General features: G+C 44.4%; 3 protein-coding genes across 12 annotated transcripts in view; 2 read left to right on the forward strand and 1 right to left on the reverse strand.

Annotated features, from left to right (window-relative positions):
• Positions 1-155: 155 nt before the first annotated feature.
• WDR45 (WD repeat domain 45) lies at positions 156-10,121 on the forward strand. The gene is made up of 11 exons (XM_026676332.2): positions 156-307; positions 962-1,068; positions 1,394-1,468; positions 1,567-1,671; positions 1,847-1,952; positions 3,393-3,487; positions 3,639-3,718; positions 5,385-5,593; positions 7,667-7,768; positions 7,871-8,016; positions 9,405-10,121. The coding sequence occupies exons 2-11, from the start codon at positions 1,020-1,022 to the stop codon at positions 9,512-9,514; spliced, it is 1,077 nt and encodes a 358-aa protein (XP_026532117.2). The 5' UTR covers positions 156-307; positions 962-1,019; the 3' UTR covers positions 9,515-10,121.
• Positions 10,122-12,142: 2,021 nt separating this feature from the next.
• Positions 12,143-24,665, forward strand: PRAF2 (PRA1 domain family member 2). Its single transcript, XM_026676333.2, has 3 exons — positions 12,143-12,381; positions 19,121-19,338; positions 20,740-24,665. Exons 1-3 carry the CDS (start codon positions 12,158-12,160, stop codon positions 20,877-20,879), a joined length of 582 nt encoding a protein of 193 aa, XP_026532118.2. The 5' UTR covers positions 12,143-12,157; the 3' UTR covers positions 20,880-24,665.
• CCDC120 (coiled-coil domain containing 120) overlaps positions 21,901-24,982 on the reverse strand; it is a 45,801-nt gene continuing 42,719 nt past the window's right edge. For all 10 annotated transcript variants that reach the window (XM_087956732.1, XM_087956730.1, XM_087956728.1 and 7 more), the window contains one exon: positions 21,901-24,734. In XM_087956732.1, the coding sequence (XP_087812858.1) occupies positions 24,602-24,734 (133 nt within the window). In that variant the 3' untranslated portion in view covers positions 21,901-24,601. The remainder of the gene's footprint in view (positions 24,735-24,982) is intronic.

The raw sequence follows: 24,982 nt of genomic DNA on the forward strand, positions 1-24,982 counted from the left end.
ACACATTTTCTCTTTCGTCCCGGTCAATTTCCGCAACGGGACAGCTGAATGACTTGTCTTGCCAGTCTCAAAAATGGCCGCCTTGAAAACAGACCCGGCCGATTCCCTTGTAGCAAGAGAGAATCCCATATGTTCACCGCTCGGGGCTCCCTGCCAGTTTTCAACATGGCCGTCGAGACTTTCGTACTTCCTAGCTTACGTGAGCGCTCTGTGCCTTGTCTCTGTGGTCTAACGGAAGTAGCTTTGGGCTGCCTGCTGTTGTTTACCCCACATATAGCTGATGTCGATGTAAATAAAGTGGGGAAAGGTAAGGAATCCTCTGGGATGAAGCGGAGGGAGGAGTGGGGGGGGGGGACAAACTTCAGGCGGGCCTCTTTGGATTTTTAGGAAAGAAACCGAAGTGGCAGATTCTTGTATCTCCCCCATTAGGACAGACTGAGTTGAAAAATTTTGGGAGGGGAGGACGGGGTAGCTCTGTCGAAGTGGGAAGTAGGTATATATATGTTGTTCGAGAAGACCTTGCAGGAGTGTTGGGTATGAACACTTGCATGGGAAGAGGAAGTGGTGATGACTGTGGGGTTGGATAAGATCAGATCCCTATTAGGAGAGAGAATCGCTTTATTGCTGATGGGCTATAAAAGAGAACAAACCCTGGAGTCAGCCCAAGAAGAAAGACTGGCAAAGGGGTTGGTTAACGGAAGGAACTGAGGTTACATCGAAACAACAGAACAGAGACCGAAGTTCTTAAATGGAGACAGATATGAGTGGCAAAGGTATCTTTTGTGCAACCTTATGGTGCAGTCTCTTTAGTTGAGATGACAGCATAAATAGGAAAGCTCGTATGTTCTTAGGACCTGCTGAAAAAATGTCATCGGGGCTCTTTGGCCTTCCATTGGCATCATATCTCTCTGTCAATTTTGTCTTTCTGCACCGGGACGGCTACCTTATTGGGTAACAACAGAAAAGAACCAAAAACACTTGTGTGCCTGCCTCAACTGAGGCTGTCCCCTCAAGTTCTTATGGCTCAGCAACGTGGGGTCAATAGCCTGCGCTTCAATCAAGATCAGAGTAAGTTACTGAATTCTATTGAATGTGTTCCCAGGAGATCTAGCACTCTTTTATTAGGAGCTTGTAACTGAGAGTCATAGGCCCTTCAAAATAAGAGTTTTGAAATGTTTTCAGCTCCTAAGGTGATCTTGTAATCCCTGCATTTGAGAATAGCCATGTTGGTGGAAATATACTTTCTTTTTGTGGGGAATTGTATTTTTTATTTCAGGGATTCTTGGGGCTGGTAGTCTTAATATCGCTAGTAGATTATGATCTTCATTTTGGCTCCAGTGAGTCATGATGTTCCCAATATACCACACAGTTGATCTATGCTCTCTCATAATAGGCTGTTTCTGCTGTGCTATGGAGACGGGTGTTCGGATCTATAATGTGGAACCTCTTATGGAGAAGGGCCACCTTGGTAAGGAACAAACAGGGCTAAAAATCTAGGACTGTGGAATATCTCTACTCCTGTGCAGTGAGTCCTATAATAGTACCTCTTGTTTTGTTTTTCACTAGATCACGAACAGGTGGGCAGTGTAGCGCTGGTTGAAATGCTACACCGATCTAATCTCCTTGCTATTGTAGGAGGAGGTGGCAACCCTAAATTCTCTGAGATCTCAGGTAGGTATTCTCAAGGGAAGAAGTGAAATCAAAGCCAAGGAATCATGAGTTGTAAATTTCAGCTATAACAGTGATGCAGAGAAAAGCAAATATGATCTCTGATTATCCCCTAACGGGATAATCTTCTCTGTTTCTCTATATCCTTGTTGAGCTATGTCTCATGCTTCCCTTATAGTGTTGATCTGGGATGATTCTCGTGAAGGGAAGGAAGGCAAAGACAAATTAGTATTGGAGTTCACCTTCACCAAACCAGCACTGGCTGTTCGCATGAGACATGACAAGTATGTTTGGAGTTCATTCTCTTTCTACTGGGTCCAGAACATGGGTAGGATGTTACATCCTTCTGCTTATCTGAATTTGATTGCCACAGTGCATACCTCTTGTTTCAATATTATATTTAAAGTCCAGTTATATCCATGTAATTTGTTTACAATAAAGTCTGTACTGGCATCATTGACTGAAGCAGAAAAAAATAATGTGTATCAATTTATATTCTTGTATCAGAGATTGTCGTATTGACCCACTAGTTGGAAACAAACATAAATGTGTAAATATATACAATTCTAATTTAATATTTACCTTGTTTTTACCCTGTTGTAAGCTGCCTAAAGTTGCCTCTAGGCAAGATGGGTGGCATATAGATGTAATAAATAAATAAATTTGCCTCTGCAGCAATGTTCCCTAATACACTTGTATAATACTAGAATGGTGATGTAGACGAAGAAGTGACCTTGGGACATAGTCAAAAGAGGAATCAGCCTAGAATCTCTACATAGCCACAGAATACATAGCCAAACACCCCCACCCCTTGAATTCTGTTAACCCTGTGCTTCCTCTACCCCTTTGAGGTACCCCATGCTCCTTATCGCACTATGTCTCCGCTTTGCTTGGATTTTGGCAGGGAAGAAATTCAGCTCCAGAGCGCAGAGGCTTGTCCCTCTGCTCAGGGACTGAAAATCCAAGCAGACTGAAGGAGAAATGTAGTAAGGTAAGGACCACAGGAGCCTCCTGTGAGTAGGGAAGGCACAGGCTGTGCACTGGTTTGAGGGGATGGTGGTGCAGACAAGCTTCTCTGCTCTGGAGCTGAAAATCTTTCCTGTCAAAATTCAAGCAGAGTGGAGAAGCAGCATGCTAAGGCAAGGAGCCTGGGTTTCTCAAGGGGTAGGGAATCTCTGGGGGGGGCCTGTCACAGACTGCGCACAAGTTATTGGGATGCTGTGGGCAAATGTCTCTGCTCCGGGGCTGAAAATCCTACCTACCGAAAACTAAGCAGGATTTTCAACCTCTGACAGAGACACTTGTCTGCAGCACCCACACCCTGACTCACACATATCCTATGTTGGGCATCCCATGGCCTCGTCCACCCCTCTGAGGTACCCCGTATTCCTTACCTGGATTTTCATCTGTTCAGTGACACCTCCCCCATGAGATTTAATAACCACAGGGGAGTGCCTTGATTGCAGTCATGTGACACCTCTCTTAACAACTGGTTCAGTGGACAAGATTCCAGTCCCAATTGTAGTTTATTTAATTTATATTGCCGCCTATTCGCCCATGGAAACTCAAGGCGGCTTACACAATGTAAAACCATATTTAAAACAAAAAAATAAAAATAAAAAAACAATAAAAACTAACAAAAGGAATCAAACAAATTAAGTTGTAGGTCAAGATCTACCTGTATTCCTGTATTATAACTGCATACCCCTGCGTTATCTTTGCAGAATAATAATTGTGCTGCGGAATCGAATCTATGTGTATTCCTTCCCCGACAACCCCACTAAGCTCTTTGAGTTTGACACCAGGGATAACCCCAAAGGTAAAATGGACCTCACTCACTCAGTGATTCCCTTATTTCATTCCTGTTTTCCTTTACTTGCATAAATGAAGGACCCGCTGCTCCTTCATACTGCATCAAGTCCAACTCTGACAGATGCCTCTCTGTTTTTTTTATCCATCTCTTACCTCAGGGCTTTGTGATCTCTGCCCCAGTTTGGAAAAGCAGCTCCTGGTTTTCCCTGGGCATAAATGTGGCAGCTTACAGCTTGTGGTGAGTGTTATGTGGTCGGGTGGGGGAGATGACAGGTTAGACATGAGAAATTCTTAGTAAATTTTACCATGGCCCGATACCAAAGGGAGACAATTTAATCTCAGGTAAGCTAGTGAAAATGACAATATTTCTTCATAGGTAGATAACAACCACATTTGATTCTGAAATATTTCAGAATCTTGTGCTATTTATCACACAAAGTAACCCATACAAATAGCATTCAATTTAAAACCACAATTGGGACCAGAATTTTGGTCACTCAATAATGTGGTTGATAGGTGAGTTATTACATGACTCTATTTTTACAACTATTTTAACATGGTCTATTTTTACAACTATTTTAACAAGGTCATTAAGTGACTCGTGTACTATTCAGTGAATCCCACAGTCCATTAAGCAAATCCAGCCTCCCCCGATTGACCTTGTTTGTTAGAACCTGACTGGGAAGGTAACAAATCATGATCACATGACCAAAAGACATGGCAACTGTTGTAAATGCACACTAATTGTCAAGCATCCAAATTGTGATCATGTGACTGCAGGGGTGGTGCAGTAATCATAACTTCAAAGATAGGTTATAAGTCATTTTTTCTGAGGCCATTTTAACTTTGAACTGTTGTTAAATGGACAGTCATGAGTTGAGGACTACCTATATATAGAAATCAAATCAGTCACCTGTGTTAGTTGATTGTGTAAAATCAGGCTAAGAGCAATGCCAAGAATTGATATTTTTTTTTTAACTTAGTCATGTTTACTCCAGACCCAGGGTTGCAGTGCACACACTCAGACAGGGCAGCCTCTCTAAGCCCCTCCTTCCTTATTAGGCTTGTTTTATCAGTATTGTTGAAGCATTCCCTAAAAACAAAAAGAAGGCAACCTTGAGTTTCCCAGGTTGCCTTCCCAGACATTTAATAGCCAGTTTCAACTTGATTATCAGACGGGCTCTTTTGCTTTCATTCTGCATTGAGAAAGATCAGAAGTTGGCAAAAATTTGGATCATTCTTTGTTTTCTTCTCATTGCCAAGTTTAAGACTTGATTGCTCTTCCAGGCTTTTGAAATGTTTGTGACCAGAGGTTGTTTTTTTTTTTTTTGTATGTTGGTGATATTAGTTCTGATTTTATTTGGGGGAGGGGGCTTTGGGTATGGATTTAATTCCCATAACTAGCAAGAAAGAAACACAGACATGCCTATGAACCAAGATTTAAGGATTCTTTACCCTTGACTTCCTTCCATATTTGCTTGTATTTTACCAGCTTTGTACTGTCATTTCTATTTTTTTTTTATTTTTTTTACTGTTGTGCTCTTAGATTCTGGTATGATATTATTTTTCTAAATATATAATTTGTTTCATTGTAGAACATGAAACAGGCAGGCAAATAATGAGCAAAGTCTGATTCAGGTGCTTTAAACAGTGTCTGATTTGAATGGTCCTCTTCATCTTTTCATGTGGTCTTGACTCCTAAATTGATGTGTTTTGTGCAAACCAGAATCAGACTCGCCTTCAGAGTTTGCTTTCCTATATTTGGCTTGCACATGAACTATGGCATGGTAATGGGCTGCATTGGACTGAAGGGAATAATGTGGTACGTTTTTGCAAACCGTTCTGTTGAAATCAAAATAAACTCTGGTTTATTTGTTCTTAATAATGATTTGTCCTCACCTTAGGATCTTTCAAGCACCAAGCCTGGCACCTCGTCTGCCCCATTTACCATCAATGCTCATCAGAGTGAGATTGCCTGTATCTCCCTCAACCAGCAGGGCACCGTTGTGGCCTCTGCCTCAAAGAAAGGAACCCTCATCCGCCTCTTTGACACGCAGACCAAGGAGAAGCTAGTAGAGCTCAGGAGAGGGACTGATCCAGCAACTTTGTATTGGTGAGAACTCCTTCTGTCCCCACTTCACACGGGTGCTCCCTCACAAAATGTGCTCAGCTGTGCCTTCACCTGGGCCAGGCTATTTAGGAAGGCTGCATTGCATCTCAGATTCCATTCCTCCATTGAACTCTTGCTTCAATTGCAACCCATCCACCCCAGAGGGCAGGCCTGCAAAACACAAGAGGGTCACAGGGATAAGTTAATCCACCCTAGAGAGCAGGTCTGCAAAAATTATCAAAAGGGCCACACAGATAAATTAAAAATCCTTGTGGGTGGCAAGGATTACTGGCAGTACTCCAAGAATACCTGGACTACTGGTCAGCTGTTCTGCCGATAGTGGAAGTGCTGGAGCTGACAGTGGTGGGGCTTGGAAGAGTTCAGCGGCATGTTTTTGGGGGGCAGTGGCAGAGGCTGTAAATTTACTACTTTTAAAAAAAAACATTGGCAGAAATTAGTTAGGCCTGCTGTGGAGAAATAAATAATATTCTGTTAATCACAACTGCTGGAGACAAATAAAAGGCTAGACAGGGCAATGAGATGCATTGCTGAATTATTTACAGGCTTTGGAATGAGAAACTGATAGTCTTGTTAATGCCACTTCCTGGGAAATACCCAACCCTGTATCATGAAGTACTATGGTGAGACTTCTGACTGAGGGGATTGCACAAGGGGATTGCAGCGGAGGCAGATAATGGCACCAAGGTGTTAGGATGAATATTATTAACTTTTGAAGGTAGTTTTGAACTGAGAAGGTGAGATCAGATCAAGCCATATTATTAAAGAGATCGCTGTTCTGGATGGTTTTATTCTGTGCATGGAAAAATAAACAAAAGGCTTCCAGCTCAAGTTACAAACCTTTTCTGCTTCTTAAGTGTCAACATTTGTCTTTTGCCTGAGTACTGACCAGAAAGATAGGTGAGCCAATTTTTAAGGGGGTAACTGATGCAGATATCTGTGCTGCACCAGACAAGTTTGCTGTTTTTATCATTGTTGTAAGCTTGTTTACCACAGAGAGTGATTTTTCAAGTGGAAGGCCCATGCAGATCAAATCAATCCATCCATCAATTAATGCACTATTACTGGAAGTGCACATACTGCAGGTCGCAAGGTCTTTGTTAGAGAGACTGGTTTGTTCTGCTAGCTAAAAAGCAATACATCTCCAATAGTTTGCACGCAAGTAAGGGAACCTGCCCTGCTATTATGTAACAAGTGAAGCAAGCTAAGCAAGTGAAACATTGCACAGCATGGCAACATCCAAGGGTCCTAGATTAACAACCCAATGAACAGGTGCCGCTCCCATTTCTTGTTAATGTGTTTCTCAGAGGTTTCATCTTAGATGCAAGTAAACTTGACAGCTTCTTGGCCCATTCCAATAGACCTTTCCTTAGGGGTTCTGGGTGTCAGTGAGATGATCATATCCAAGGTTTGGTTGTGATTTCAGAGGCTCCAGTGGTGTGGCTGTGTAATAATCTAACACAAGGGTCTTCAAACTTGGCAAGTTTAAGACTTGTGGACTTCAACTCCCAGAATTCCTGAGCTAACATGACTGGAGGAGGAATTCTGGGAATTGAAGTCCACAGGTCGTAAAGTTGTCAAGTTTGAAGACCCTTGCTCTAACAGTTTTAGGAACTGCTAAACTAATACAGATCAACCTAGCTCAACCGGAATTGGGGCTGCAAGGACATTCTGGAAGATGTTGAAGACACAGCTCTTCACAAGACCATTTTAACTTTTTTGGGACCATATTTTGGTTTTTTAAAAAATTCTGTTCTTATTTCACTGTTACATAATTGCTTTGTGGATGTTTTGTTTTTCTACTACGTAAACTACCAAGATTTTAACTGACTGTGATGGGGTCCATAACTCCTATTCCTTAGCCAGGAAGGCTAGGAATTATGGGAGTTGCATTCCCAATATTTCTGGAAAGAGGTTGCCTGAGTCAAGGGATATTTTACCAGGCTCCTCTTCAGGAGTAATATACAGATTACTGAAAAGAAGGCATTTGCTATTATAGAGACACGATCATGGAAAGAAACCTTGAATTGTCAGATGAAACTCCTTTCTTCCCCACAGCATTAACTTCAGCCACGACTCTTCGTTTCTCTGTGCGTCCAGTGACAAAGGGACTGTCCATATCTTTGCCTTGAAAGATACCCGATTAAACCGCCGCTCAGCGTAGGTAGTGGAGGAGGCAGGGAGGATGGTGCTATAAATGGGTATGAAGGGATGGTCAATCTGTAGGACCTTAATCCCATTCTTTCTCCTGCTCTCTCACAGATTGGCCCGTGTGGGAAAAGTTGGGCCCATGATAGGTCAGTATGTGGATTCTCAGTGGAGCTTGGCCAGCTTCACCGTGCCAGCGGAGTCTGCCTGCATCTGTGCTTTTGGGAGAAACACCTCCAAGAACGTCAATTCAGTCATTGGTGAGTGGCATTGATGAGAGGCAGTAGATGAGTTGGGCCTCTTGAAGTGTATCCCATACAACCATGACCCAAGACCAATCCTGCCATTGATTATTTAGGTTAAGGACCCCCTCCCTGCCTCCCTCTCCTGTTTTAGTTTCCTCATATTTATTACTGGAGTGGTGCGGTAGCCTAGAGGTGGAGCTCTCGCCTCACAAACAGGAGGCTGTGAGTTCAATCCTAGGTAGAGGCAGATATTTCTTTCTCTGGGCACAATGAGAATATATCTGCTGAACAAAACTCCGCATTGGCGTCAAGAAGGGCATCCGGCCATTAACCACTCTGCTAGCTCCATTCGATTGCCAGACTCCACCCCGCAAGGAATTATGGGTTCATTAAAACAGGGGTCCCCAACCACCGGGCCGCGGACCGGTACCGGGCCGTGGAGCACTCTTTACCGGGCCGCAAAGAAAAAAATTAAAAAAATGGCGGCTTTCTTCGCCTTCGTGAATGCTGCTGGGATCGGGATCAAGGACACAAATGAAAGAAGGGGAGGGAGGAAGCAACCGAAGCCTGTCCTGCTCTCTGGCTCAGCTCTCTCAGTCGCTTTCTCGCTCCTCCACCAGCCCAGGAAGAAACTGCTTCAAAGAAGCCGGGGGCTTTTCCTGTCGCCGCAGCTTCCCGAAGCGCCCGTTTCACCCCACCCGCCCGCCCGCTCGCAGTTCAATCCACAGTGCTCCGTTCGCCTGCCTGCCTGTCTGGTTGTTTGGGAGCAGCTTCGGCTGAGAATAATAACTATTCGCCTCTTTTTATCAGCCGAAGCTGCTCCGAAACGAAGAAGGCAGGCAGGCAGGCAGGTAGAACGGAGCACTGTGGATTGAACCGCGAGCGGGCGGGCGGGCGGGTGGGGTGAAACGGGCGCCCGGGAAGCTGTGGCGACAGGAAAGCCACCCCACCCCCACCCCCGGCTTCTTTGAAGCAGTTTCTTCCTGGGCTGCTGTAGGAGCGATAGAGCGACTGAGAGAGGAACGAGGCAGACACCTGAGGGAGGGAGGGAGGGAGACACCTGAGGGATGGGGCTGAGGAGGCAGGACCAAGGCGCTCCCTGAACTTGGTGGTTTGCTGGCAGACGTTTATTACCCAACTAGGTAACAACATCAGATGTTACCTAGTCAGGTAATGCAACGTCTGCAAGCAAACTACCAAAGTCGGATTCTCCCCGTCCTTGAAAAAATGTTTCTGCTTGAAACCGGTCCCTGGTACAAAAAAGGTTGGGGACCACTGCATTAAAAGATGATGATGATGATCATTGTAGATTCTCTGCCATGTGATCTCTTCATGCATTGAGTTCTCCTGAATCCTATTCTTGATCACTCACCCACATTCAGTTCTGTTTCCTACTCTTACAGCTATCTGTGTGGATGGTACTTTCCATAAGTATGTCTTCACTCCTGATGGAAATTGCAACCGTGAGGCCTTTGATGTCTACTTGGATATATGCGACGATGATGACTTTTGAGTGTAGCTTTATTCCCGTTGTTCAAGCAAAAGCATGTGAGGCTGAAGCCTTGAAATCCAGCGTTACACAAGCAGCAACAGGAGTTTCCTTTCCTCTCCACCTTTGCCCCCGTATGTTCCAGAAGGTTCTTTAATATTCCATAACAAATTTGGAGGTGTGGGGGGAAGCTGCAGGGAATGGGAATTCTGCTGGCAGAAGACCATCACTAGATATAATGCAAAGGTTTTCAGAGTGCCGAGATGGGAAAGGCTGAAAGCATCTTGCTATAAGGGTGGAGTGAATTCTGGAGAACAGCTGCATTTTTTCTTTCTTGATGCCACCTTTCCAGAAGTCTGTTCTTACTGCTGCTTTAGCTCAGCTGCCATATTCATTTGGGACTGAGAAATATAGACAGCTGAGTTTGGGGAGCAAGAACCTGTCAGGTCACTGTACTTCCTATACCCTGGGACCTTTGGAGGTACGTATCTGGATGCACCCAACAATGATGGGCATTTGGGGAGGAGGAAAAAAGGCATAGTTAACATTAAGAATCAAGAACAGATGTTTATGTTATTTAATTGACATTCTGTGAACAATAAAGGATGAAGGACATTCTGAAGAACTGAAATTCTGATGTGAAATCTTCTGTTGTCTATATGTAGGTGGAAAATATCATTCTTTATGAAATCCTTCATTGGAGAAGACCAGATAGCAACCCATCCTTTTTTCTAGAGGAAAAAGGCTAGAGTGAACTAGATGCCTTATTACTTCTATAAGAGCAAGTAGTTTTAAGAGCAGAATATCAATCACACAGATACTCTTTGTCTAATTTAAACTGATAACATCCATATATCATATGAATTGTGTGGCTTTAAATTATTATTTCCCTTTTCTACTGACTTCTTTCTGATCTCTCCCTATACCAATATTATTGTACTAGTTATATAAATACAACACAGTACTCATAACTACCATTGTGAATGCCTCCCCTGCCATTCTAATTAATAAACACTGGCCAGAATTTTTTGAAGTCACATCTCCCAACCTCTCTATTGTCTTACAAGAATTTTTATAAGATTAAAAAGCAATAAGATTTGGTGAGATTTTTGGACTTTTTATTTTTTATTTTCTTTTTCAAAAAAGCTAACATTTTATTTGTATATTGATTAAATTCAATTCTGTCATAGCAGTAGAAATCTTACAGCACTGTTCACTGTCTGAAAAATTTGCTGACTATTTTCTTAGCACTTGAGGGACATTCAACTTTGGATGCATTTGCACATCATACTACATTAAAACTTCCCTATGGTTTGATGTCATACATGTAGGAGAGTCATTGTGGAAAGAAACCCCTTCTGTGAGCAATAATGGGAGCTGAGAGTGATTACTGACACGATCAGATTCCAATATATACAGTAAGCTAAATGTGAGCACCTTACAAATGGAATGATGTTTCTGGAAAAAGAAAGACCAGACACGAATGGGACTGCAATGATGCAAAGCAAAAATGCAACCTTCCAATCCCAGCACTGCCATTTATTTATTGTGTATTTCCCATGACTGTCCCCTTCTCCGATGTGTGTTGATCACACAAGAACTAAAAGCTTACCGGACAGTATCAAGATTCAGGAGAATCTCCAAAAGTTAGAACATTGGGTGGAAGTCAGTAAGGTGAAAAAAAATCAGAGGTAGAAGATGGAGGACCACAGCATCACAGGCCAAAAAGGATTTGGGGGATCTTCGGGGATCATGAGTTGAGCCAGAGATAGATGTGGTGCAGCTGAAAACAAAAAAGCAAAGCCAGCCTCATCAACCGAAGAACACTATCAGGATCAAGAGAAACAAGCTATCTTCCTTTCTGTTGTGTATTGCTCAGGACACACTAGAATGTTATATCCAGTTCCAGACATTGCATTTTAGAAAGGAGATTGACAAGCTGAAGCATTTCCAGAGGAGAGCAATCAAGAGGAAAGGAAAAACACATTGGAGCCACCTAGCTGGAGAAGAGGAGGCAATGGAGAGATGCAATGGTTGCCTCCATGTTTCTGAAGAGCTGCCATGTAGAAAAGGCAAGATTTTTAGACTTACTCCAAAAACAGGACAAAAAACACATTCACGTATCAAGTGGGCTTTGGTTTAAAATCAGAAAAATCCTAACTGTACCCAATAGTGGAGCTGTGGTGGACTTTGTTTTACTGGAGGCATTAAAAGAGAAGCCTGATGGCCGTATCTAGGAGATGCTGTAATAAAAGTTTTTGCCTCTGGTAAGGTGTTGGGAGTCATTGATCTATCAATCCATTTAATCTTTAAGATTACCGGTATATAGCAGAAGAAGCAACAAAAGGGATCTCATTTCCTTTCGTTTATTTGGCCCATCCCAATTCTTTTCAAAAACCACGCCGGACTTTTCAGGGAGCCTAGCTTATTGTATCAGTATAAAGTAGCTTCTATAGTTGCCTGCAGGTCTTTGTAGAAAGTCCCCAATGTTTCCTTGGAGGAGTCGCATCTTTCTTATCGCTATGAGGCGATTAAAGCCCCGGGGAGTTACAGAAGCCCAGGAAAAGAAAGCAACTCCAGCGGCCGCTAAAGGCGACGCCCCGCTCCACTCCTCCTCCGCGGCATTCCAGTTTCCATGTCTTCCTGCTGGCAGGGTCTGTCGCCGCAATGCATTGTGGGGGTGGTAGTTCCTCCCGCCCCGAGCGAGAGAAGATGTCCGAGGTGCGGTTCCCCCCAATTCGGGCGCTGGATGATTTTCTCCTGGGCTCCACTCGCTTGGCTGCCCCGGACGTGCGGGACCTGCAGCGCTGGCACAATCGCGTGATTAACAACCTCCTGTACTACCAAAGCAATTATCTGCTACTGCTGGGCGTGGGGCTGCTGCTGGGCGGGTGAGTGCCACGGCGGCGGGCGGAGCAGGGCCGGGAGGCATTGTGCAGAGTCCGGAGGGAGAGGCGGGGGTCGTGCGGGGGAGACTCGGATATCGAACAATAGGCAGGCTTGGTTGGTGGAAGGCGAAAGGCCGAACTAAGATGGGGAAGCTTAGCAACAGAAATTTGGGGCATAATTGTGGTCATAAGTCAAGGACTACCTGTATTGAAATCTGAGCTCCTTAGGAGAAGACATTTCATCTTCCAAAGGTGTTATACGGAAACTAAGAACAATCCCTGCTTCAATCTTTGGAAGGGAAAAAGTGATGTAAGTGGAAAAATGGCCACTTAAAAAACAAACAAACCCATTGCTCCTGCAATTTTGAACACCAATCCCAAGAGGTTTCTGTGTCTTTAATGATCCTGGGGTGGGGCAACTGCAAGTGATGTAATCATAAAGCATCTGGAACACGGGTCTCCAACCTAGGCAAACTTGAAGACTTGGGGACTTCAACTCCCAGAGTTCCTCAGCCAGCTGAGGAACTCTGGGAGTTGAAGTCCCCAAGTCTTCAAGTTGCCAAGGTTGGAAACCCCTGATCTGGAAGATGGCAAATTGGAGCATCGTCCTAAATTTTGGTACTCAAATTTAAAACTACAACGTGAGAGAGTCTACGCAAGCATAAATGTAATACAAGATAATCCTCACCTGTCCCCAGGCAGCAGAATCTTCAGGCGTCTGCAAATGCCTCTCTGAAAAACTGTTTTCATAGCTCTTCAAAAACGGAATTGTGTGGACTCTTTATCAGTCAAAGTTTAGGCTCAGGCATGTGACTGAAACAGCTTTGGTCACTGTCCCTTGTATGGGACTGGTGTATCTGTCGTGGCCCTTTTCTCACTGGACTTTGAGATCTTTTGGATCATCATGGGTGGATTGGAGCCATCTTATGGTATTTTTAGGCGCCGCCATCTTTTTGATGAAAAAGTGCTTCCGGTGAGCTTTTCGGGTAGAAAGGTCACCGGAAGCACGTTTCATAAAAAAAAGATGGCGGCGCCAGCGCTCGGTGAGCTTTTCCGGGTAGAAAGGTCACCGGAAGCACTTTTTCATCAAAAAAGATGGCGGCGCCCAGCTGATGCCGTACCGGGCGCGGCGCCCAGCTGATGCGGTACCGGGCGCGGCGCCCAGCTGATGCCGTGCCGGGCGCGGCGTAAAGGTTGGGGATCACTGCTTTAGAGGATGATTCTAGTCAGTAGTGTTTTTCCAAGTGATCAGGTGCCCATGCAACTGGTTCTTTTACAATCAGAAACAATGTAAATAAAGGGATTTTAAACTTTATTATTAGCTAAAGCAAACAGATTAAAAAAACATAACAGAAAAAGCATACATACCAAGCAGGATAATATTCAAATCTCTTATAAGCTCCTAGGAGCTCCTTCCTAATACCAGAGGTGCATGAAGGGTGGCCAATTTCCATAGTACCCAGTTCCGTGCTCCAGGCAAACAACAGCAACCCTGAGATTTTTATCAAAACCTGTCACCGTGACTTCAAGGCCCTGTTATGGTTAGAACACTGTAAGGCCTGCCCTTGACTGCATGACATGTGACTCTGGCATGGGAATCAAAAGTCTGACGCTTTCACAGTGAGAACAGCTTTGAAGCTACATGGAGATTTCTTCCCCTCCTTTATTCAGTTAAAAGAATAGCCAAACTGGGAACAAGCTCTAAACCAGGGGTGTCCAACCTTGGCAACTTTAAGACTTGTGGACTTCAACTCCTAGAATTCCTCAGCCAGCTTTGCTGGCTGAGGAATTCTGGGAGTTGAAGTCCACAAGTCTTAAAGTTGCCAAGGTTGGACACCCTGCTCTAAACCTTCTTAATGTGAAGAAGATATCAAAATATGCTCCTAAGCCGCTTGAAATAACAATGGTCTTCCACATGCCCCTTCAAGTAGTGGTGGGGTGACACCCTTGAGTGCCGGTAGTTCTCAATGTAAGGCCATAATTGGGAATGGAGTTTCTGTCACTAAGTGAGGTAGTCGTAAAGCACAACGTCATATGACTGTAGGCTTAGTGATGGCAGTCCCAGCACCTCCCATTGCTGTTACCGGTAGTCCTCGACCTACAACAGTTCAAAGTCAAAGGGGGGGAAACCAGTTTCACTTAACAACTTTGTTACTCATTTACCAACTGCAGTGATTTACTGAACAACTATGGCAAGAAAATTCATAAAACGGGGGGAAACTCTGTTGACAAATGTTTCACTTAGCAACAGAAATTTGGGGCTCAATTGGGGTTGTAAGTTGAGAATACCTATAGCAGAGTTCTGCAAACTTGGCAACTTTAAGACTTGTGGACTTCAACTCCCAGAATTCCTCAGCCAGCTTTGCTTTAAGCATAGGTGGCTGGAGAATTCTGGGAGTTGAAGTCCACAAGTCTTAAAGTTGCCAAGTTTGGGGACCCCTGACCTACAGTATTAAGTGAAGTCCACCAATCACAAGCTGAGGACCCACCCCAATCCAAGCCATTCTGGGCTTCGTGCCTCCAAGCCTTGGCAAGGGACTGCTTCTATATCCCGCCCCCCAAAAAAAAAAATATGCCTATCTCCCCATCTCTTCCGTTTGTCCTCCGTGCACCCTGCTTGACAGGGCGGCAAACAGACCCTGAATTGTGTGGAACTGGAGGTGCTTGACACACCTCAGGAAGCCCCGGGTGCCCCAGGCCCAGCTTCAGTGCCCCCCCCCCCCCTGTCTTCTGCTGTCCTTCACCAACTTCTTCCTGGTGCTGGCGAGGCATGCCTGGCCTAGTTGTAGGGTCAACCTGGGCCTTTTGCAGCCCCAGAGCTGCAGTGTGTGGCAGTGGTGGGATTCCATTTTTTTTACTACCAGGTTCTGTGGGTGTGGCTTGCTGGGCCTGGCAGGGGAAGGATACTGTAAAATCTCCCGTCAGAGGAGGTTCTGTGAACTACTCAAAATTTCCGCTACCGGTTCTCCAGAACCGGTCAGAATCTGCCGAATACCACCTTTGGTGTGTGGTGTATTCCTTTGTGTTTTATTCCCAGGGCTGGCCTGAGGCTAGACTTTGCACTGCTTTTTGTGACCCTAGACTAGAATCAGGGTGCACCAAGGAACCCCGTTATATTTTGCTCTTGGGCTGGGCTGCAGCTGAGCTTTGGTGCCGGCCTGTGGTTTGGGGACTGTGAAAAGCAGTGTGAAGCCCAACCCTAACCCACAGTGTGGTACCAGGGGAATTCGGGGTGTACTGTAGTTCTTGAGCTGCACTGCAGGATGAAGCCCACTCCCACCTTGGCCCCCAAAGCACAGCGCAAAGCTACAGCTGGTCCAGTTACAGGGCAAAGCTACAGCTGGCCTACCTTCACCACTCTGCCCTCCGCTGCCACCTTGGGCTCTCAACCATCCCAGCAGTTCTTCGTTGCCTTGCTTGCTCCCGCTGCTGAGGCCTGGCCAACCTGGCTCTTTGGGAAGCAGCTGTCGGCTGCCCGAGGCCATCTTCCCCAGGTCTCCTGAGGAAACGGCTGGGCACGACCAGGGGAAGAAAACCAGACATGCCCAGCAGTGGCCAGGCCAGGCCGGGGGCGCCTTGTCAACAGCAGGAGCAAGAAGACAAGAGCAGCTGGAGAAGCAAAGCACAGGGCAGCAGGAGGACCAAAGGGCAGGGATCGGGGGGTAAGTTGAAATGGCCCTGCAGTTGTAAGGATGGAGCTCGGCTGCTCCCGTGCCCACATTTTGTCCATGGGACTACGGAGGCTCTGCAACAGTTTTAACTTAAGCCACCCATCGTAGGTCCCTTTGTTCAGAGTAATTGTAACTTCAAATGGTAACTGAGTGTGAATGGTCATAAGTCCAGGACTACAGATAGTCCTGGACTTATGACCACAATTGAGTCCCAATGTTCTGTTGCTAAGAATGACGGTTAAGTGAGTTTTGTTCCATTTTACAACCTGGTGGGATTCCAAAAAAATTTTTATTACTGGTTTTGTGGGCGTGGCTTGGTGGGCCTGGCAGGGGAAGGATACTGTAAATTCTCCAGTCAGAGGTGGGATTTGCCGGTTCTCCGAACAACTCAAAATTTCCACTACTGGTTTTCCAGAACTGGCTGAATCCCCATCTCTGAACCTTTCTTGCCGCAGTTATTAAATGAATCACTTCCGTTGTTAAGTGAATCTGGCTTCCCCATTGACTTTGCTTGTCAGAAGGTCGTAAAAGATGACCACGTGACCCCCCCGGACGCTGCAACCGTCATAAATACACATGCCAGTTGCCAAGCGTGTGAGTTTTGATCATGTGACCACAGGGACGCTGCAACGTCAGTGCAGTTGTAACTTCAACTGGTTAATAAATGAACGGTTGTAAGTCGAGTACCTCTACCTGTACCACGGATGTCAGTTCTCTCTGCCATTATTCAATCTTTGTCAATGTGGAGCCCCCAGGGAGATCTCTTGTTGAAATAGCTGGTGGGAGCTGTGGTTTGGGGGAGCTTTTCCCAAGTTTTAGCTTGTGTGCCAGCTTATACCTGGACGTAAGGACCTTGCTACAGTTTAGCTCAGGGGTGTCCAACCTTGGCAACTTTAAGACCTGTGGACTTCAACTCCCAGAGTTCCTCAGCCAGCTTTGCTGGCTGAGGAACTCTGGGAGTTGAAGTCCACAAGTCTTAAAGTTGCCAAGGTTGGACACCCCTGGTTTAGCTCATTGCCCTCATCCTCCTCTTTCTATTGGAGCAACACACTGTTTGGGTAATCCTTGACTGACAAGCATAGCGACCATTCAAAGATACGACAGCACTGAAAAGAGTGACTTATGACCGCTCTTTTCATTTACAAGCGTGCCACGGTCATGGGATCAAAATTTAGGCCCTTGGCAATCAGCATGTATTCACAATGGTTCCAGCCTCCCAAGGTCACGCACAATTGCCGTTTCTGAAAGTCGGTGGAGGCAGCCGGATTCGATTAAGGACTGTGTGATTCACAGAATAACTGCAGCGATTGATTGATTTGACAACCTGAGCAAAAAAGCTCATAAAAGCAGGCATGATTCAACAACAGCCTTGGCCATAAGTCAAAGACTACTTGTATTGGTACTGGTCAGAGGGAGTAATCAGCAGGTTCTGACCAGTTCTGGAGAACCGGTAGCGGAAATTTGGAGTAGTTCAGAGAACCGGCAAATCCCACCTCTAACTGGCCCTGCCCCCATCTATTCTCTGCCTCCCGAGTCCCAGCTGATTGGCTGGGTCTTCTTTTGTTGTCCTGCACAGGAGAACAGAGCTGGAAAGCAGGTTAGTGGGGTGGGGAAGGAATGGGGATTTTACAGTATCCTTTCCCTGCCACGCCCACCAAGCCATGCCCACAGAATCAGTAGTAAAAAAATATTGAATCCCACCACTGTACCGGTACATAGGGCTGCCTTTTGAGACGAACCCAAACTTTCAGTAGGTATCAAATGCCCAGGTGCTCCCAGTTGCATTGAAGTCCCTCCATAGGCTCCTTAGTAAGTTCCAAGTTGAATTTAAACTGCTGGTTTTAGTGCATAAAAGCCCTTTATAGCTTGGCTCCAAGTTAATTGCAGCACCACTTCTCATCACTGGAGTTGGCCTGCAGATCTGATTGTGCAGAAAAAGCCGTTGGCTATTGTTAGGAATTGATAGTCACCTAACAGTTGGGTTGGAAATATATAAACCAGGATAGACATTTAATACAGTCTCCATAAGGGAATGCTAAAATTGTAATTGGGTGTGGTTCCTCAAACAGCCATAAGATGGAGCCAGAAACCTGGGTTGTTCTGTTGTTGTTAATTGCTAGTTGTTCTGATGTTTGATGTTCTTGGTTCCTGCATTCTTCCCTATTGACTGTTGCTGATTGTCATTCTTCTTGGATTGCTGTAAGCCTGTTACTGAACTGTTTATGATACTGGACTTTGTTATTTGGATTATCCCTGGACTAAATACTGACTGCTTTAACCGTGTATGACTTGGACTGCTTGCTGGACTTTGCTTAACCGTTTACTGGAAGTAAAACCTACATTTTACTATTCAGTGTATCTGTGTGCTGGTTGTGTGTTATTCAACATCACTCTCACTACGTCTCCCTGTGTGCACTCATTCTCCTAACAGGGAATTACCTCAACAGCTATTCCCTGTTTTCAGGAAGAAAACTAGCTTCATTCCCTTTTGTTCAAGGGGAACAAAACCTAGAAGCATTTTTCCATATAGGGCTGGCTCTTTGGAACAGTCTCCCATTTGATAGGTGCCATCAGATTTGGGACCCTCAGCAAATGCACTAGAGCAGGGAGTCTCCAACCTTGGCAACTCTAAGACTGGTGGACTTCAACTCCCAGAATTCCTCAGCCGGCTTCGCTTAAAGTCGCCAAGGTTGGAGACTGCTGCACTAGAGCAGGGCTGTCAAACTCCCGGCCTGTGGACCGGATGTGTCACATGCTGCCCACGCCCAATTTAGCAAAGGAGAAAAAAAAGTCCCGATACATCACATGACGACGCTGTGACCCCGTGAGCTTCATGCCCCCGCACTAGAGGGACACTCAGCTCAGAGATATCCAGGCCCTAACTATGTTCCTCATCCTTTTCCCTCACTCCAGGTGTTTAGGAAACCCCAAACCATCCTGCAACTATAGAGGGGCCTCAGAGTGGGCCACCCAAAACATCTTCTGGAATCTGGATTGAATGCACGTGAGGATTGCAGATGGTGCTCCCTTGTGGGCTGAAGTGAAGACTGACTTTGGGGTCTCGTTCGCAGGTACTTCCAACCCATGCTGATTCTGCTAAGCTGCCTCTTCATAGGCCTGCTGTTTGGAGGATTCGTGTGGGCAGCTGAGAACAAGCCTTCCGTACGACGCTTCCGGCGGAATTACCCTGGCACGTGTTTCTTTGCTATCCTTGGTTCTGCGTATTTCCTGGTGTCCCTTTTCGAAGGCTCTGCCACCTTCTTGATTTTCATCGCTCTGCCCATAATGTGTGAGTTCCCAGCTGAGGGCATATTTTTTATTTATTTATTTATTTGTTTGTTTGATTTGATTTGATTTGTATTGCCGCCTATTCGCCCATGGCGACTCGAGGCGGCTTACCCAATGTAAAATCATACTTCAAACAAAAAATAAAAATAAAAACAATAAGAACTAACAAAAAGAATGAAATAAATTAGTAAAGTACAATAGAACAAAATTTGGGAAAGCAAAAAACAAAACAAAAACCAACTCCCACCCCCCCACCCCGAAGACAGTGGATCACACTAGCCATTTGATGGGTTCCCCAGGCCCACCTGCAAAACAAGGTCCTCAGTGCCTTTCGGAATAGTATTAATGAGGGGGCAATTCTAATCTCTGGGGGAATGATGTTCCAGAGAGATGGAGCCACCACAGAGAAGGCCCTTCTTCTGGGTCCCACCTGGTGTATCTCCCTCAGGGGTGGGACCCGCAACATTCCCTGTCTCCTCGCTCTAATGGGTCAGGTAGATGTCACTGGCAAGAGATGTTTCCTCAGATAATCTGGACCCAAGCCATAAAGGGCTTTAAAGGTGACAACCAGCACCTTGAATTGTATATGTGGGAAGGCTGTGCAGCATCCGTACAGCCAGTATGCCTGCTGTTCCTTGCGTCTGTTCCCAATCTGTTTAGGTTTGTGCAGAACACCTGTTTTATTCTCAGAATATGGCGTGGACAGAATTTTTCCAAGGGTGGGTTTTGTTGAGACATGCAAGCAAAGAGAATTGGATTTCATTTAGCATGAGAGAACATGTTTCTCTCTTCCTGCGGTACGGATCAATATGAAAACACAGAGCCCGTTGCTGCCAAACGCTCCTGCAGCCAGGAGCGGCTCTGGTTTTCCCATCTTATGCTGCAACCCAAATGCTGCACATGGCTTCATTTAGACAGAAGATGGGGGAGAGAGTTTTGTTCAGGCTTCAAACATTTAAAACAAGTTGCATGATTTACAGGAGTGAAGAAACGGTAGCACTTTAGGTGGCACTGCTTTTAATCCTCTTTATTATATGCCATTCTCTGAGCAGGAACGCAAAGAGAGGGTTTTTTTTTTTTTAATTGTTTTCTTTTATAAACAGGGAACTGAAAGCTGACAGCTTGGCTTGCAGGCTTGTTTGGGTTTGCAGACTCTGGTTGGCTCTCTTCCTCCCTGTCTCCCTTTTATAAAAATGAAACTGATTTGAAGGATCAGGGATTCCCAATCTTGCATCTTCTCCCAGTGAAGGAATTTATGCAGAATGACCTTCCATTCCGGAGGATAACTCCGTTGCCCTCAGGGGAATAGAGTGAGGTTCTGGTGTGAAGTGGGAGGAGGTGGTTCTGCCTATTCCTCTGTTACCAATGAGTATAAATACACCCCCCCCTCTTTCCCTTGCAGTGAGCCTCATCCATGCCTCCCTGCGTCTGCGGAGCCTTAAAAACAAGATTGAGAACAAAATCGAGAACATTGGACTCAAGCGCACACCGATGGGGCTGCTCCTAGAAGCTGTGGGCCAAGAGCAAGAGGCTGGATCCTAGACCATCAACATTGGTTTCCATTCCCTCTGGAACTACTCTCTTTCCTTCCAACAGACGCCTGCGTGCTTATTGTTCAGCTTGCCTCAATCTAGCAACCTGGCTGTGAGTTCCTGTGGAAGAGCCTCTAGCTTACATCAAACTCAGCAGAACTCCTGGCCTACAGCCGGGTAACAGCCAAGAGAGGAGATGGACTGAAATCAGCCTAACATTCCAGTTTAATGTTAAGTATTCCCCATTGGAATCAATATTTTTTTGCTTTGGAAAGGAAGGCATCACAAAGAAAGAAAACTATAATTTATAAAAAACTCCGTAGTCAATTGTTGGTTTAGAATACATAGTTGCTGGTTGAGAGGACAAAAATTGAAATCAGAACCAAATGAAATCGGTGTTGTTCTAAATTCAGCTTTTCCCCCACAAGATATGGTCCAGATATGTCGAGACTACAGTTTCCAAATGCTCCAGTTAGCTGGGAATTTCTTGAATTGCAGGAGGCTGTAGATGGCTGGATTATTATTGGTGGGCTTTCAATGTATTATTCATTATTTGCATAATGCCGCTGCTCAAAGGGCTTCAGAAAACAGTATTAGGGCTACTTTGTGTAGGAACCCCGTTATTTAGGCCAGTATCATTTATCCCTTGTAGAGCAGAAAGCTTCAGCACCACCCCCATCCACCCTCTCGTATGTTCGTAGCAGAGCTGAGGCTGAAATGGGGGGGGGGGGAGTTTGGATGGGTATTGTCTTGCTTACTCTTGGGACTGCGTCCCCTCATCTGTAGAGGTTTTGGGCTCTTGGTATTCAGATGGAGGCAGCAAGTAAAGCAACTTGGATGAGGTTTGGCAGTGGGAGGGAGCAAGCCAATTTGGAGAAGATTTAGCTAAATCTTTGAATGAATGATGAAGGCTAATCATCTGCAAATCTTAAGAGGATTATTTTATGAATGCTTTTGAGCGAAAGGGGAGGCTAACTCCCAAGTGCTGGTAAAGGAGACTATTTGATGTGCAAAAAACCCACAAAATGGCATCAAATGGGTAATTTGTTTATTTTAATCCCTATATTAGCATCTGTTTATATTTTTGAAGCCCAGATTTGGTAACTTTAATAAGATATTGCAGACTATACATTCCACTTCAAAGGTGTGTAGCTGCCCCTACTTTTGAGTATATTTAACAAGCAAAAGAACTTTTGTCTCTTTCCAAGACCAAATTAGGAAACTTCAAAACTTTGTCTTGACTCGTGAATGGCAATAAAGTGCAATTCAATTTGTTTACTTTTAGATTAGCTTAATGTGCACAGTATAGTTAGTAGAACAGGGTGTGTAAAGCATAATCACAAATCATAATCCTAAAATCTGGCTTTGCATTATGTGCAAATGCAAAATATTTTATCTCATAACAATCTTCTCTATTCAGGTCATTTGGAATTCAGACGGTTCTTGTACAAGACTTCAGAGAAGAGACCAAACCACAGTTCTAAATAGTATACAATACATACAAAATGGGGTGTTAAAATACTGATCGTATTCTTTTGATCATGCTGTTTTGAAAAGAATGGAAAGAAGCAATAATTAAATGTGTAATTTTGCTTTAAAAGGATTTTCCATCTAAGCTTTTATGATAGTTAAGAAAGGAGTTCTTTGAATCTATACTTCCTGGAGGGTTTTTTTTGGCCTTCTGGAAAGTCCTTGTTTGCTATTAGCAGGAAATAACAAGCATTAACTTAACGTCTGATCAAACTATTTAGGCTGGTTCGTTCCAGTCTTTTCAGCCTTAAGTGATCAGTGGGGTTGGGTGGATGTTTGGGGAGCTGCATCTGGAACTGCATGTGGGCAGCTTCAATTTGCCTTTGTACTTGGTAGAATATGTGCAATACCCCAGATGTAATTTTTGTGTCTCATGACATCTGCTGCTTGTTGGGTGTTTTACTTTTCCCAAGCCAGGATCTTTGATAGCTCACTTCAGCTATCAAATCTCATTAGACTACTGGCTTTTCATGTATTTAGAACAATTCCCAAGTCCCTTGGGTGAGCTTGAAGGGAAAATGCTTCAACATATGTAAGGTATGGATCATAAACTGACCTATACAGGTTACAACAAAAAGTTTTTCTGAATTTGCAAAACAATTTGCACCATAAACTAATCACTTCAGCTGGATTCATACAATTCATTGTGATAAAATGCAGTTGACCAGTGGGTGAAACCAGTGGATACTTCTCTTGAAGTGAGTTGCTGACTTTGTTCAGGCTTTTGCTTCCCACTTTAATATGGAAGAAAATTTTAAGAGTTGTTAATCAGGTTGAGATCAGTTTGCTCAAACTGGGGCAGCTGGAATTGGAATTCTCATGATATGGTCAGTATTTAGGCAGTATGGAGTATAATCAAACCCAACTGGAGGCACCACATTGGTTATCCTAGCAGAGGACTTCTTGGTATATGGTTTGCAATTCTTGATATAGCCATTAAGTTAGAGATGTTCTGCTTAAGACATAAGTATCTATATTTGTCTTCCTGCCTGCATAGTTTTGCAGTAGGTAAGAAACTACATGGCACTATTGTCTACCAAGTTGTCATGAGGCATCATTTAAAAGGGCTTTTCCCCTCTTAAGTCATACCTGGATGAATCAATTAAGCCTCTTGCAACCATACTAGAGGATGCAAAGCATGTATGCCACTGTTTGTAGGTCTGCATACTAGGCTGGATGATTATGGGGAAAGGGAAAGCAATTAACAGATGCTTTATTCTAAGTGGGAGATTGCAGTTTGTGTTTTTCTGAAAGATGTTCTTTATCACTCACAATCCAGTCAAATTATGTAACAAGTATTGATACATAACCTCAATGGTAGATTGTGAATGTTCCCTCATTCTTTAGAGCAGGGCAGTCAAACTCAAGCAGTCCACGGGCCGGATGCATCATGTGCTGGCCATGTCCACGCCCAGTTTAGCAAAGGGGGAAAAAGTTCCAATAGGTCATGTGACACCGCCCTGACAATGTGAGTTTGACACCTCCTGCTTCAGGGGCTGCATGTAGAACATGCAGGTACAAACCCAACCCCCTAATTGAAGTTGAAGGAACTAAAATGTCTCCAGCTGCAGTTTGAAGGGATCGTTGCTTTTCGTATGGGGATTTCTTGCTGGGTTACTGAAAGAGATGGAAAGTGGCTTTCCCTCCATTTGCTCAGCTCTGGGAGGTGTGTGTGAGAGGTTTGATTGGAAGAAATCATGTATCTGGCGGTGAAGAGTGTCCCTCCATCAAACGGTCTGTTGAAGGATGGAGAATGCTGGTTTCACCAAATGTCTCTGTCTTGAAAGCTTGTTAATTACAGAAGTGAATGCAGCCTCCCTCTGTTTTTATACTTTTATATGTGCCAAAATCACTAGGACATCTTTCCAACTAGCAATAAAATTGGAGACAGGTTTTCAACTGTTTGTAATCATGATTGTTTAGATGAAGGTTTAAAGTGTTACTTTAACTTTTCGTGGTGTTGTGGTCTGTACGTAAATGCAGTTTTATTGCAGAAGAGTCAGCTTTGAAGATTGCTTCTCATGTGGAAATCCTCAAATTTGGATGAAAGGAGCTTTTCAGAAAAATACACAGATCTTTTTTTTTGAATCATTGCCCCAATCTGTACGGTGAACATTCAGGTCCAGATGCACATGAGGGAGACCAGGGAACAGCATGGAGTTAATTTTTTTCTCAGAAACCAAACAAACAGCATTGTACAATTTAAGTGTACCAGTTTAAACTCTCTACATATGGGAAATAAAGTCTTGTGATTTTCATGACACCATCTCTCATGTAGTCTCGTGTTTCTTCTCTTTTTTGCTCTACAACCACTTTTGCATGTGCAGTGCCTTTCCTGAAAAAGACAGTTGGGAACAGCTGTCAAAGCAGCTGCACAAGATGTGAGCAGCTTTAATGTTTCAAAAAAGGTGCTTCATACACAGTCCTGTATGTTCCCAAGTACAAGGCAAAGGATTTGCAAAGCCCTGATGTTTAGCTAAGAGGATTACACCACTGCTGTCCATTCAATTCTCTGTGAGCGGGTAACTTTTAAGAACATGCTCTTCTTTCAGGTGTTGTGTGCATTATTGAATTCTATTATAA

Source organism: Notechis scutatus, chromosome 2, assembly GCF_049901735.1.
Source record: "Notechis scutatus isolate UNSWTSFEM ecotype Mainland chromosome 2, rNotScu1.2, whole genome shotgun sequence".
Taxonomy (NCBI): domain Eukaryota; kingdom Metazoa; phylum Chordata; class Lepidosauria; order Squamata; family Elapidae; genus Notechis; species Notechis scutatus.